At 38.4% G+C, this 15,417-nt stretch overlaps 1 protein-coding gene across 1 annotated transcript in view; it reads left to right on the top strand.

Moving 5' to 3' along the window:
• The window catches only part of LOC136679211 (guanine nucleotide-binding protein subunit beta-like protein 1), a 48,109-nt gene that overhangs the window by 17,357 nt on the left and 15,335 nt on the right, over positions 1 to 15,417 (top strand). Inside the window, exon 6 of the mRNA XM_066657614.1 lies at positions 14,023 to 14,232. Within this exon, the coding sequence (XP_066513711.1) occupies positions 14,023 to 14,232 (210 nt within the window). The remainder of the gene's footprint in view (positions 1 to 14,022; positions 14,233 to 15,417) is intronic.

Genomic DNA, 15,417 nt, shown 5'->3' with positions numbered 1-15,417 from the left:
GTCCTCAATTCCTGGATATTCCAACAAAACATTTGCTTGTTTTTATGAGTTGTTCTTATTGCTTTATTGCTATCCAGTAGCCTGGCCGATGAAGGTGTGTGTTCAGAGCAGCCGAATGATTTACGATGGCACTGTGTCCTGGGCTGGGATGCTTTTCCAGCAGCACTCTCTGCCCTGTTCCCAGCCCTGTAATTACAGAGCATGGAACCACAGCGGCTAGCTGCCATATATCAGCCAACAGCTCAGCTCGGCAGGCAAAAGTTTACAACGCGCATGTGTGTGTGTGTATTGTAAACACTGTTGAAGGTTTTACTTTCCCTTCCCCATTTATAAAAAGAGACCTGTAATTATTTTCATGCATAATTAATATCTTTTTCGGTCATATTTATGACTTTTCCGTCTGAGTCCCAGGTCATTTGGCAGGTACACAGTTAATTGGGAAAAATAATCAAAGCAAAAATAGAGTGAGTGTTTGGCTGCGGGCTCTTTGGGTGGCTCGACCAATACAACCAAATTAAACTGCTGTTTCTGTAATAAAATATGTTGTTGTGTTCGTTTTTTATTTTTTGAGCCACCCACTTAATTTTCTGAATTGTGGAGCTGCTTGCGTGTTGGATTTACTAATGAGTGTGTCTTCATGTGCAGTGTGTGAAGGAAGATGAAAGCACACTGGAGCAGGTGGTGATGAGTTTCTAGAGACTCAGGGATGTAATGAAAACAGCCTGAACATCATGAACACAGTCTGCTTCAGACAGAGATAGAACATTTACAAAAGAGCAATAAGTTAAAAAAAGAGAATTGCCTCATAAAACCAGTAGCATAGCACTGTCTGAATGGGTGTGTGTACTATACCAGCTCAGAACTCCCGGATGACACTTCATATAACTATGAAAATGTTTGGTGGAACATACTCACCAATAGTAATATGATACTTACCACATTTCAGCAACTAATCAGCTTAAAGCAGTTATCTGACTTTAAGAAATCTGATAAACGGGCCTTAATTTTAGTTCAATAATCAGGACAATGGGAGTCTGCCTTTTGAATGGGCGTTCATACAAATGTGAAAATGTTTGGGGGAATGTTGGTTCCCCCGATCAATTCCACTTGTGAGCATGATTTAGTTTGGCTCAGTACATTGCAGGGCTAGACTGTTATTTTTAAAAACACACAGTCATGAATGACTGATTGATAGCTAGACTTGGTGCTTTACATTCTTAGACCGTAAGTGAGTCGCCTCAACTCCAACATTGTGCAGCATCCACCTGGATAATGCGACAGCAGCCGATTTGTGCCCGTGCTCACACCACACATCAGCCGTTAGGATGAGAGGGAATGGCAGAGCCAGTTTATTTGAAGTTGCAAATGATCAGGAGGTCAGAAGTGACCACAGTGGCAGATTTCACAGGACATCAGGGTAACTCCCCTACTTTGGAAATGTCCTGGATCCTTTACTGACCTCAGAAAGTCAGGAACAGCTTTATGTCTCATTTCTATTTATTATGTCACTGTGTCTTTGCTCTTGGGCTTCAGGATTCACAGAAATCACAAAGTCATTTCCCCCACTCACCTGCACCTTCAGCAGCCAGCCTGTTTTCCCTAAGAGGTTTAAGTAATGTGGATTTGCACTGCATGTTTATTATACCACACTGCAAGAACAGTGTTTTTCTTTTCTCTTCTCTAATATAATCTGGTCTTTAAGGTCTACAGTCTAAAGGGGCATTTGTGACTACTATCCTTCTTTTGTTTTCATTCAGGTAGGCTATGAGGAGATGCTCTTAATCCACAGTAATGTGTCCATTCAGTTTAGGCAGGTACTGTACATTCTTTACAGTTGCCAGAATGCAACTGCTGCACCATTTAAGGTGAATTGGAAAATGTGTATAGGAAACTCATTTCAGCTTCACTGTGAATAATTTTTCAACTATTTGGGCTTTGTTACAAATTTATGTCCATAATATCTGCATTAGCTAGTGTTTAGATAACAATAACAAAAAATGTGTAAAACAGTAAAAAAATCAATGCTGAACATTAAACATCAACAAAAATCCTAACTCTTGGACCAGTGGTGACACAACAGATTTCTCAGTAGCAAATAGGGTTGCAAAAGGGTGGAAATTTTTCGATAAATTTCCAGTAAATTACCGGTAACTTTCCAAGGGAACTTTGGAAATATTTCAAAATGTTAACCTTCCATGGAAATTTTGGGAGCTTTGGGAATTTATTGAAATTAATAGGAAATATTGGATAATTTAAAGGAACTAAATCATACACCATCATCAATGTACCATTTTTTGTCAGCAGCAGACATGAATGCATAACCATACAAATAATAACTATCACACTCTTAGTTGCAAGCAAACATTTTAAATGCTTAATTCTTTCATTGAACAATCAAAAGTTCCATCAAAAGGACGCAACCCCTCCCCCCACCCCACCCCCTCAAAAAAAATGTCATTCCAAATGTAAAACAAAGCAGCCTTCCTTCTTCTTACAAAAAAGATCAAATTTAACAACAAATCAAATAAAGATATTTTGGCACAAGCTTCTTAAGCCAGACCGCTGCACGTGCTGCATTTTTGCTTTAATACTTTCAGGCTTCTTCCTGAACCTATGTATCCTCCATGTTCAAATAAATAATTAATAAGGATTAGTTCTTGGTTACAGAAACCAAGAAAAATAAATATAGGTAGTTAGCCTATGCTAGCTTTGGTATGCTAACCTCTTGCTAGCATTGATAAACTAGTCTCTTAAATGTTATTGCTCATTGAGCTATTGTGATTTACCAGATAGCAAACTGTGAGATTACACCTTGATTTAATAGTTGCTTGAATGTTTCTAAGCTAGTACTGTCAATAAAAATTTGAACCTGAATGTGTGCTTTCAGTGGTGGTGGTGAGTTTATAGAAATCATCTGGACATATCCTGTACATGTGATGAAATGAACAGTGCAGGGGGTGTGGTCCCAATAACCCTTCAGTGTGTCATGTGCCTGGGATTGAGGAGCAGCTCTGCTAGTCAGCTGTTTTGGTATCATATCTAATTATTTCATTATGCTTCAGTATATTTCTTCCCAACTATATGTAAGTATACCTTTAGCTTTGAATATTCCCATTTTATTCCCATAATTACCTGTTAATTCCCATGGCAAATTTCCCAACTTTAAAATACCCGGAATTTTGGATCCCTAGTAACAAGGCCATTCTCACAAAGCCGATTTCGTAGCTCTTAGGAGGCTGTGGAGAGAGTGTGTGTGTTAGAAAGGGAGCACATGTAAATGGGTGTGTGTCAGAGGTAGTGAATGTTAGACAGGCTTTGCTCAGTGTGGGCACTCTTCACCCTCTTAGACTGTCAGTCAATAACGAGGGCTGTCTTGTTATCCTGGTGATCCCTGCTGTTTCAGACAGCTGCTTTTTCATCTTCAGTGCTGTCGGGGTCTTCTGTACGCACACATTATTCTCTCATAGACTGTGAGACATCCAGCAGGCTTCTTGCCTCATGTTGGCAATGGTGATGAAAAGAAAACGATCGAATACAGATTTTTATAAATGGACTTTTATATGTCTGTTGAAAGTGTATAAAAATCCTGTTCATTTAGACAGTAAAATTTCAGTTCAACTCAAGTTTGAAAACTGGTCTTAGATTTATAATAATATAATAATCAATTGAACATATTTTATAAACCCTGTAGTAACCATATAGTGTGAAAGGTTACTGAAGAGTCACTCAGTAATCAGATTTAATTTTAAATAAAACACTGGCACTTTTTGCTATTTGCTATTTTTTTTGTTATAAAACTTACCAATAAATTCACTAAAGCACGAGATGCAAAATCCTTGGCACATTTATTTACTATTATTATTATATTTTTATTTATTTAATTTTAACTGAATATAGTCCTTTTTATTTTTTGAACAAGGATGTAGAAATGTATATGACTCACTTCGCACATAATGGGGTGATATACTTGCATTTCATGATCATTTTATTGTTTTCTGAAGGTAGATTTGCTCCCATGGTCCTGATTATTGAACTAAAATTAAGGCCTGTTTATCAGATTTCTTAAAGTCAGATAACAGCTTTAAGTTGATTAGTTGCTGAAATGTATGTAAATGCATTCACAACAGAAAAGACAATGTCTAAGTTTCATGCTAATAATTTCCAGATGAGGTATATATGATCTGTAAAATAATAATGGAATGGAAATATGTGCTCTAATATGCTACTGTGTTTAAGGTTGTCAGCATAGAGATAGAGAGAGAGAGAGAGAGAGTGAGAGGGTGGCTGGTGGTAAAGAAGAAATGTTCCTTTATAGAAATCCATCCTTCAACTCTGTCCAGCAATTGCTTCCGTATGTGCCTTTGTCATTCTGGTTCAGTATCACTGGAGATCCCATTCACCCTCTCTCTTTATCTTTGAGTCAGGCTTCTAAAGCAATTCATTCTCTAGAGCCCTGTTTCTGGAGCCTTGCTTCTACAGACCTAGGTGCATGGGGCCTTTGCTAGAGCCATATTTCTGAATGCAGGTGGGAACATTGATGGGGAACCAAGTTTAATAATAATAAAAAAACACAATTATATGAGCTTGTGAAAGGAACATTGAGAGGAACCTAGACACAAAAGAAGATACTCATAGGAGCATGAGAAAAAACATCCATAAGTAATGAAGGCTCTAGGAAGGAAGGACACGAATGAGGAAGAACCTCCTGAGGAGAACTGCTGAGTGTGGCCAAGATACAAAAGCCAGTGCTCTCTTTTGGAGCTTGAGGAAGAACATCCTTAAGGAATCAAGAGTGTAAAGGAAAGGCAAGCATAGAACCTCTTGAGAAGAACCAAGAGACCAAGAGTGAACAACAACTGAGAGGGGCAAGTAATCAAAAGGAAGAGCTCTGAACCTTGGGAAAGAACCACTGAGAGTGACCAAGCCTCAAAAGACAAACTCTTAAATGCATGAGGAAACACCAAGACAAGAAAGGAAACCTGACAGAGAGGAACCAGGAGAACTTCCTACAGAGTTTGTTTGTTTCCATCTTTCATTTTCTCAGCATTTTCCTTCTTTCTCTCCCTTCATTTCCTTTCCTCGTGAGCATGAGGAGGAAGAACTGGGAGGAACCGGTTCTCAGAATAGGAGCATGTCTTCCTCAGTCTTCCAGATAGTACAATTACAGTGGAGTTAATAGCTCTTCAGTCAGTTCTCAGGTTGTGGACAGTTCCATAAAACTATCATCTACAGATTCATCATCAAACCACTCTCTTACACATCAGCTCTTCTCCGTCTTTGTTCCAGATGTTGGATGTGGAGCCTTTATTCTACTTGCCTCATTTTTCTTGCACTTTGTTCCTCCATTCTTCTCTTCCTTCTGTTCAACCATCAGTGTCAGTTATTCGCTTCCTTTCTCAATACGTCTCAGCGTTTCTTTTTGGACCTTCACTTCCTTACTTCTCATCCATTCTCTTCTCAGCTTCAGCATCTGTTCTTCTCCTGTCTCATTGCCTCATGTATCCATCTATTGCTCTTTTCTCAGCTCTGGACTTTTGCTTCTCTTTCTCTTCTGTTCTCCTCTTTCACACTTCAATCCATCACTCTTCTTGTTTCTTTTCCCCTCTCTTTATTTCTTTTCTCTTCTTTTTCCCCCTGTTCTACCTCATCTTGGAGTTTTAGCATCTACTTTTTCTTTCATTCTCCCTACTGTTCTCTCCTCCACTCTTACACAAGATGGTTCCTCAAAGGTTCTTCAGTAAAGGCCATGTTTCTGTATAGAACTATGTCTTCTTTATACAACCATTTGCATGTTGAAATGCTTCTTTGCATGCTGAACTTGTGCATCTGATTGATTGAGAATGCATTATATATTTTTGTATGTAGCGCCTTTTGGAAAAAAGGTGTACCACTTTATAATAAGATTCTGTTATAAAGGTTATTGGGTAACCAGGCAAAGCACATAGAGGAAAAAGGGCAACAGTGAACCTACATCAATCTACACTGTTAAACCTCAGATCATGCCATATACTGACTTCACTTTTTCTTTTGTTTAACCACCAACAGAATGTCTTTTTATAAATTAACTATATTGTGGTTTACCTAAACATGTGAAATGACTAAATTCACATCCTCAGGTCTGAGCTTGTTCTTTACTTTTTTTTCTCTAAGTTATCAGACACAATTCATTCATTCATTGCCAGAAACTGCTTATCCAAACTGCTTATTTCAGGTCGAAGTGGGGCTGGAACCTACTTGGAATCACTGGGCGCAAGGTGGGAACACACCCTGGAGGGGGCACCAGTCCTTCACAGGGCGACACACACTCACACATACGGACACTTTCGTAGTCGCCAATCCACCTACCAACATGTATTTTTGGACTGTGGGAGGAAACCAGAGCAGCTGGAGGAAGCCCACGTGGACACAGGGAGAACACACCAAACAGTCACCCGGAGTGGGACTTGAACCCACAACCTCCAGGTCCCTGGAGCTGTGTGATTGTGACACTACCTGCTGCGCCACCCCAGACACCTTCAGTATTAAACGAAAGAAAAGATGTCACCGTGGCACATCTATCTTTATGTTATAAATGATTATTATGATAATGATGTATCAAGTGGTTTACAACCTAATTAATAACATGTAAGCAGTTTAAAAACCTTTATAAATAAAGTGGTACCGTAAAAGTTTCTAAATAGCACCAAAAATTGTTCTTCTATTGAACAATTTTAGTAATGTATAGAACCATTTTCCAAAAGGTTCTACAATGAACCATGTGCCGCACATTCACCATCAAATTTGAAGAAGCATTTCAACATGCGTATGGTTCTAGAACCGTTTATTTACTAAAGAACCATCTTTTTTAAAGAGTGTATCATTGTCATATTGCTTTTGTTCTTCTCTTCTTTCAGTGATTCCTACGGTTCTTGTTTCTGCCCGTCCTCTTCCCTCTTGTCTCTGTACTGGTCTTATCTGTCCACGTTTTTTTCAGGATTTCTCTGTTGCATCCCTCTATTATTTTTTCGGTGCCTGTCCTTCCTACCTCTACGTTCCCCGCTTCCCTTATCCTGCTGTCTTCACTCTTCCTCTCCGTCACACTCTTCTTCTTTTTGCTCTTCTGTTCAACTCTCGTTGTTTTCCTCCTCTCCCCTTTTCTCATCTCCTGCAAATCTGTCTTTCTGTAGTGTCTTCCCTCTTCCCCCCTCTACTCCTTTATCAGCAGTATCTTTACCACCCTCCCTTCTTTTCTCAGCTCCTGTCCTTCCTTTCTCTCTCTTCCTCACTTCTCCTCCTGTCTTTCTCCCATTAACACTCTTTACACTATCTGCTCTTCTCAACTTCTCACTATCTTCTCTTCCTTTCATTCCTCAGCTCCTTAATTTCTTTTTTTTTTCCACTCCGTTCAGCTCTTGGCTCATCTCCCTCCTGCGTTCCTCCCCCTTCTCTTCTTCTTCTATTCCAGTCCTTCCATCTCTCCTCCCCCTTCACACGTTCTCTGCTGCCCTCAACTTCTGTCTCCCCTCTGTCCCTGTGTTTCTCCCCTCCATGGTTTACCAGCTCTTGCCCTTCCTTCTCCACTCCTCCTCTGACTTCTCATACTTTCCTCTTCTCTACTCTTTTCTCTTCTATGCGCTTCCTGTCTTTTTATCTGTCTTTCCTCCTCGTACACTCCTTCCTCCCCATTCTTCTTCCCTCTTGCCTGTACCTTCCTCACCTCTTCCCTTCTCCTCTTGTTGTTTTTCCTCTCCTTCCCTGTTTTCTCAGATCTTGTGCTTTTTCTCCACTCCTGATTCTTCCTTCCTTACCACGTCCCCAGTTCTTCTCTCTCCCCATTCTCCTCTTTACTCTTCATCTTCCTTATTCTCCTCTCTTTTGCTCCCCTCTCCCCTTGCCCTTTCTCTGCAGTCCCTCCACTTTCTTTTCTTCTCCTCCTTACCAGAACTTACCCTCTCTCTCTCTCTCTCTCTCTTTCTCTCCACTCCTATGGTCTCCTTTCCACTCTTCTCCACTCTAAATGCCTCTGAAGCAGCTGTTGGGATGATGAATCTTGGCCTCCAGCTCGAGGCCTAATCCCACTCAAGTGCTCTTCTGCAGGCCTCGGCCACGGAGGATATAATGAATTAGGTGTCTACCCGGGGTTCCGCGACCTCTGACCTGTGACATCATCAATCAGGGAGCTCCTACACTTAGCTGAAGTGCGCAGGCCAGAGGGCAACAGACGCAAACACTTACCAACTGTCTGTGAGGCTCGCGGATTGATTTCCACTTGTTTTGTTTTTTATGTCATCGCAACGCGCTCCGCTAGGGATATGTTTATATGGGATTCGTGATTCTGTCTATAATTTGTTTAACCATCGAGGAAGAAAAGAAATATACCATTCTCTGGGAGGATGACCTTCCAGCGAGAAAAAGTGAGGCACAACGAGAGAAATGAATCCCCACATTTTGGCCTTTGCACATATGGAAGGGATTTTTCATTGCCAGCTTTGCTGATGGTGGGTACTGCACTATGTACTACATAAAGACAGATGATCTGTAGATTTTCCAGAGCTTCTGCAGCCTTATGGGAGTCTGGAGGTATGGTAAAAAGAACAGGGACTGGGATAACTAACACAGGCACTAAGGTGTAAAACCTCACCAAGGGTGTGGAACCCTAACAACTTGCTGTCAATGGATGTGCAGACAGCTATTAAGTTTTGCTAATAATTTGCATGTAGAGCGGGTGGAGCCGGACACTGGGTTCCTGTGTGGTTAGTCGCAGAAGATGAATAGTGCACCTCTAGGGGTGGGGGTTTTTTCTGTGTTTTGAAGAAAGACTGAATATTAGTATGTGTGCATACCTGTGCTGTGTTTGATTTTTAATTGGTGTTAATGTTAATATGGTTTATTCCAAGTGATCTGAGCATTTTTATGGTTCATTAATTTGGAAATGTATGAAGAAGGCAGCTGGTGTTTTCAAATGATGTATGAAAAAAAATTGATAGAGTCAAACTTCATTTACAGGCAAGATCATTTTATTTTTGAAAACATTAATATGTTATCACAGTGTTAAGATCACAACATTGGTTCCTGACGTCTGAGTGCACTACAGTCAGTGTTTTTATAAATAAGAACATGTTTGGCTTTTTTGCCAAGAATTTACAAACAAAATTAAGATGATAAAAATAATAAAAAAAGGGGAAAAAACCCAACTCTTTAATGAGAAAGTAAAATCAGATTTCTATAAAGTAAAGCCAATTAATAATAATAATAATAATAATAATAATAATAATAAGTTAAATAATTGATTCATCCCTTTCATGATAGTATTTAAAAGATGGCTGCTATTACAGCACTTTGTTGTGTGAGTAAGTCTCAATCTCTAATTTATTCCTTGTTGCAAAACAGCCTTTTTCAAGTCCATCAACAAATTTTTTACTGGATTGATGTCTTGACTTTGACTCAGCCGCTCCCCAACCTTTACCTTGTTGTCTTTTAAAAAATGTCATTGTAGGTTTCGCTGTATGCTTTGGGTAATTATCTTGCTCAAGGGTGTAGAATTAGCATGGATGGAGGTGACGTGTCCCCACAAATATCCAGCAATTATTGAATTCCCACCATTAATTTGGTCCCCTCCAAAAAAAACCCTGATCTGTCAAGGTGTCATTAACCTAGAGGTGCAGAAAGGGTTAAATCACATTCTCTACTTGAGTCCTACCTCCCCATAACACATATGTCTAGTGTGATTGGCTGTGCCTTTACCTGCTTTAACGTGAGTCTGTAGTTTGGTTGTTAGCAGCGCCAAAACTGGAAGGAAAACTTTCCAGTCATAAGCGAGTATTACTGCGCAAGACTCAGGTGCATCATGGGTGACATATCAAAAGCGAGCAAAAGGAGCTTTTTTTAAAGAAAGCTGTAAGTCACTTAAAGTCCAGTTTGTTAATGAAATGAGTCCATCATAATAACAGCAGGCTAAAATCATCTGTTGCTATAAATAACAGGGTTTGGAAATCCATATTTGATCCTGCTAGAAAATAATTCTTCTCCCAAGTCATAATTCTCTTGCAGACTGCATCAGATTGGCCTCTAGGATTTCCCTATTCCCTCCATGGCCTGCTGTCGAGACGCATCCTCACAGCCTGATGCTGCCACCACCATGCTTCACGGTGGGGATGGTATGTTTCTGATGATTTGCAGTGTTTGGTGTCCACCAAATGTAACACTGCAGTCCCTGGAGTTTACTACAGGCTTTGGGTGGATGCTAGTCAAGATTTAATATGAGCTTTATTCAGCAGTGGCTTTCTCTTTGCCACTCTCCTGTAAAGCTTTGAATGGTGAAGACCCCTGGCAGCAGTGGTCAAATGCAAAGTCAATCTCATCTCTGCTGCTGAAGATTGTAACTCCTTCAGATTTAAATAGGTGCTTTGGTGGCCTCTCTCACTAGTCTCCTTTTCGAATGGCCATTCCTTTTGACCGGATGTCCTCCTCCAGGCAGATTTCAATTGCAGTTTCTTAATGACGGATTGAACTGAACTCAAGGGGGTGTTCATTGACTTAAAAATTGCATAGTTTTATTTATTCTACATTAATTTGTAGAAATCTGTTTTGACTTTTTTACTTTTTATAGTAAATTATTTTCAAGAAAAGCCAAATTATATTAAACTTAGTTGCATTTTAAAAAAAAAATAAAAGGGGAAAACTTTAAAGGGGTGAATATTCTTGTAGGCACTGCATGTATTTATTTGCATTCTTATGAATAATAATATTGATTTGTAACTGCGCTCCATAAGTATTGTTTAAAACTGGGGGAAAACATCTAAATGTGAATAATTATTGTGATATATTTAAATTGTAGCTATTTGTGTATAAATGAACCTTCAGGCTTTTTTTAAGTATCCAAGAACAAGGCCAAGAGGATCTGGCTTTAATTCTGAGCGTTTGAATGCAGAATGGCAGACTGTCATTTAGTTGTGGTTGTTGTCATGTACACAGAACAGTGTTTGGATGCAGCTGATTGTTGTAATCCCAGTGTCCCTGTTTAAAACTTTGCCCTTTGTTCATTGTTCTTGACAAACTGATATTTCAGCTCTTGAGATTTTGAAACTTGAAGTCTATAAAATTGGGATTTAATATAAAAACATCACCTTTCAATCCTATATTAAATTACAGTTTTCAATTGATTGTAATTTCGTGGTGTAACTTTACCCTACAACTGAATTACGATGCATGTCTTTACTTGTAAACTTGTAACAAATTTTTTTTAATATGCTTTATATTATTTCTCAGATAAGACATTTGCCCTTGGCTTTAGACTTGTGCTGTGTGTGCGAGTGTGTATGTGCACGCGTGTGTGTGTGTGTTAAAGCACACCTCGGCTGTAAATCTGGCCTGTAGACAGTGGGCCTGCAGCGCTGTGCTGAGTTATGGCTGTGTGTGCTTTTATCAGCTGGCTCTCTCTGTGTTTTTATCCGCTAGGCTGATTTATGAGAAGACCTACTGCATGTAGCCGTTACTTGTAACTGTGGGAGCGTCTCCCATAAGCAACCAAGCAGTGTGGAGTATAGCCCGCGGGATAATCACAGGTCACAGGGTGTATCTTTAAAGTGTGTATGATAGGAGAGGAGGGTGGTCTCGGAGGGGATGAGGAGAATTCAGTGACAGTCTAGGAAAAGTGGTTTTTAGGCCTTTTGTTCAGGCTATACGTTTTGAAAACCTGTATGAATTCTGCTTGCGCTCCTATGGGATTCTATTTGTATGTTAGCTAACCTAACAGTATTTCACATGAAAATAGTGGTGGTTGTTGAGTTTAAACAAATGCTTGAAGCTTGTAAAAGACTTTCCGTGTTATTTTGAAGCTTCTAACACTGCTGCTCTTGTTTTCTTGGTTAAACACCAGCTTCCATTCAGAGACATATAAAGAAATTGCAGAAGATCTAGTGTGATGTTTGCTATAAATACAACAAAATCGGTCCCAACCATTGTGAATCAAAACATTTTGGTTGAGTCCAATGTCACTTGGAAAGATGTAAGTCTTATCAAGTGCAGGAGCTTGATATTTATTTATTATTATTATTATTTCAAACTAATAAAGCTCAGAGCTAGGATCAGTTCTTTGTTTTGTCAGTTTCATTTCTTGGTACTCAATCTTTCCAGTGTATTGCTCAGCTGTAAGTGGAACATGGTGCTGGTATAACTTCCACTACAATTTCAGGCCTTCTTGTGTCATAATGGCAGTGTTTTCTGTGATTAATTCACAGACAAATGGTCCTGCAGCGGAAAAATGCACTACATCATTTCCCAGGTGACAGGATGGAGGAGACAAATTGGTTTTAAAACATGTAAATTATAGCGTGCCGTTGTTGTCACGCATCTGAACGGCATTCTTTTCGTTTGTCCGTGTACATGTGTGGGAGGGTGTTTTGTTCTGAAGCAGGAAGTATGCAGTGTGTTTGGAGGACTACGTATGTATGAGTGCAACGTGTGTAACTACTTTGAATACTTTTGAGTCCTGCAGGACCAGTGAGATTGTTGGTTGGTTGTGTAAGAGTGTTGTGACAAAGATTTTACGAGGCCTGCTGTGAATTGCTGAAATCTGAAATGACATTTGATATGATCATGCAAATGGTAATAGTTTAAAAACTCCAGTGCAGTCATGTTCAGTTTAAACAGCAGTAACTCTGAAAATATCAAACTCCTGGAACTTTTTCACAAGACACTACACCAGTGATTTATATCTATTTATGTTGAATATAACGAGGAGGTGAAATAACTTCTCCATTACACTCTTCAAAACAGAAGGTTCTTCAAGGGTTCTTGATTATGTGATTAAAGACAATGATTCTCTTTATTACTACGAGTTTTCCCCCATGAGGCTCCTCCTAGTCCTTGAATATAATGGAATATTTCAAGTATATTTAACGTTGGAATAATATAGTTCTCCAGTAAAGAGATAGTGTTTTGACTGATATAAGTATTTATAGTATTTCACAGTCACAGAAACTATATTCAACTTTTTTAGAGTTTACAGTCTTTTACTGCCATGGTTTGACAGTTTTTCACTGTAATATGTAACTTTTTTTTTTTTTTTTACAGTTAAACACCAAAAAGAGTTCTTCTATTGTTATGGTCTCCAACTTGGAACAACAGTAGAACCCTTTTTGTTGCTACATAGAACCATCTGAAGAATGACCTGACCATGCATAAACCCTTAGGCGCATTAATGCTCAGAATCACTGCCTGTAATCATTTAACCATCCTTTTTTAGTGTGTACAGGTTCAGTACCATTTGGAAAAAACACAATATTCTCTTTGATCTGTAGACCAGAAAAAAAAAACACCAGACAGTGGAAGAGCAAGGTCACCATTGCTGGTGCACAGCGTCTGTGATCATAAACAGGGAATGTGGAGTGACCAACTTTTTTTTATTTTTTTTTTATTTTTTTTTAATTTTTTTAAGAATTTCACCGTGCCTAGTGTGTAAGCTGTAATACCGGTAGCATGTTTGTTTCATGTAAAATATTTTTATTTATTGCCAGCTTTTATGGTTTTCAGTTCATTATTTATTAATTTTTTTTTGGCTGGATGTGTCTGCCTCAGAATATAGATGAGGAGTCATTTGATGAAGGCTGTAACTGCCCGACAGCAGCAGCAGCAGCTGATAAATGTTGCAGCTCTGCTGAGCTTTAACAGCCAGATAACCTTTTCTGATACCCTCCACTGACATAGACTTCTGTTTTACTATAAAGGTTTCTGCAGTGGATTTCTCTTCTACTGTAATGTTCTACTGAATTTAGTTCTACTGTAATGCTTTATAGAATTGTTCTACTATAATGTTAAATTACTATTAGTAAAATAATATTTTTATCATAGCAATGCTGTGTATTTCTGTTACTGGTACACTACTGCACTGTAGACTTATGTTGTATTGTAACACTGTTAAACTACAAACCTTAGTTTTACTATAACACTGCTGTACACTTCTGTTTTACTGTTATGATGCATTGATGTAGTCTGTTGTTCTGTAAAACTGATACTTCTACAAATGTCCCTCTGTCTCTGTAGGCAGACTCTGGCCCTATGCTGTGTGCTGGTTATGAAGACGGCTCCCTGGTTCTCTGGGATGTTTTTCATAGACGTCCTCTCAGCTGTCTTAAAACCAATCCTGAGCCAGTAACGTGTCTGGACTTTGACACAAAGAGGCAGAAAGGCATCTCGGGGTCTTCAGACAAGACCCTGACCTCCTGGACCATCGACAGCCAGCAAAACCTTCAGGTTATCATTTTCTGTTTTTCATTTTCAATTCAGTAAAGTTCCATTCATCTCAGACTACAAATCTTGGTACGTCTTTAAAACAAGGCTACACTAAAATCTATTTAATAAATGGTTATCAAATGGCTTGTAAACACCTTAAAATTCATTAATAATCATTTTTAAACAGAGATAAAAAAGAAAACTGTGGCCTATTTTTCATCTAATAATAAAAGTGTCAGAACTTACTGAAAATGTCAAGGTAAAGAATAAATTTAGACTTTAGAGTTAGGTACACCACATTACCATTGGTGTCTAAAAAGATATACTATTGGTGGTTAATTAATTAAACTTGGTGAATAAATGGTTAAACTTATTAACAAGTATGTGCTGGTATATGGTAAGTATCCAGAGATCTGTGGTTTAACAGTGTAGATGGATTAGTTATTAAATGATTATTAATGTTTTGAATGCATTTACAGCCTAATTAATAACCATTAATAAACATATTGTAAACCATATGTGAACATTTGCAATTGTAGTCTTATTCTAAAGTGGAACCCAAATATTTTATAAGATCATTCTGCACTTTATCTTCTTAACTACTGGAGATATTCAGCTGAGATTCTGAATCCCCAAAACCATCTTAGATTTTGGACAATTTTGAATTAAATTATTAACACTCCAGCACATTTACAGTACTTTCTCTTACCCACAATAGTTGATCTATAATGGGACAGTTAAGGTTTACTCATTTGCCTGTTTAAATAATATATAAAATAAAGTACTACACTGAAAACATGATCAATATGTGACAGTACTGAATGGTAATATTTAATATTTAATTAATTATTTATCTCTGTATCTGTTTATAAATGCGTATAAGCTAGTGTTATCATAAAGCAGTGGTTTCAGTTAAAATTAAATTAGCTATGATTGCTATGATTGCAGTTGCTATGATTTCCTTCCAGTAAAGTTGCAAACCTCATAAAGTCTATATTTTGTCTTATAGGCTACATCCACACCCTCCGATTATAATCAACAGCACTTCGTATCACCTCAGTAATATATATTGTCAGTTTTCAAAGTAAGATACTTAAACATACACGATTAACTCTTGACACAAAGAATTTACAAATGACAAACAAAATCAAGGCCTTCACTGAAGTAAAAGAAATCAAGACAGAAATAAACTGAAACATACTTTAG

The sequence above is a fragment of the Hoplias malabaricus genome, chromosome Y, assembly GCF_029633855.1.
Source record: "Hoplias malabaricus isolate fHopMal1 chromosome Y, fHopMal1.hap1, whole genome shotgun sequence".
NCBI lineage: Eukaryota > Metazoa > Chordata > Actinopteri > Characiformes > Erythrinidae > Hoplias > Hoplias malabaricus.
The sequence above is the reverse complement of the archived record's forward strand: the minus strand, read 5'-3'. Positions and strand labels throughout refer to the sequence as shown.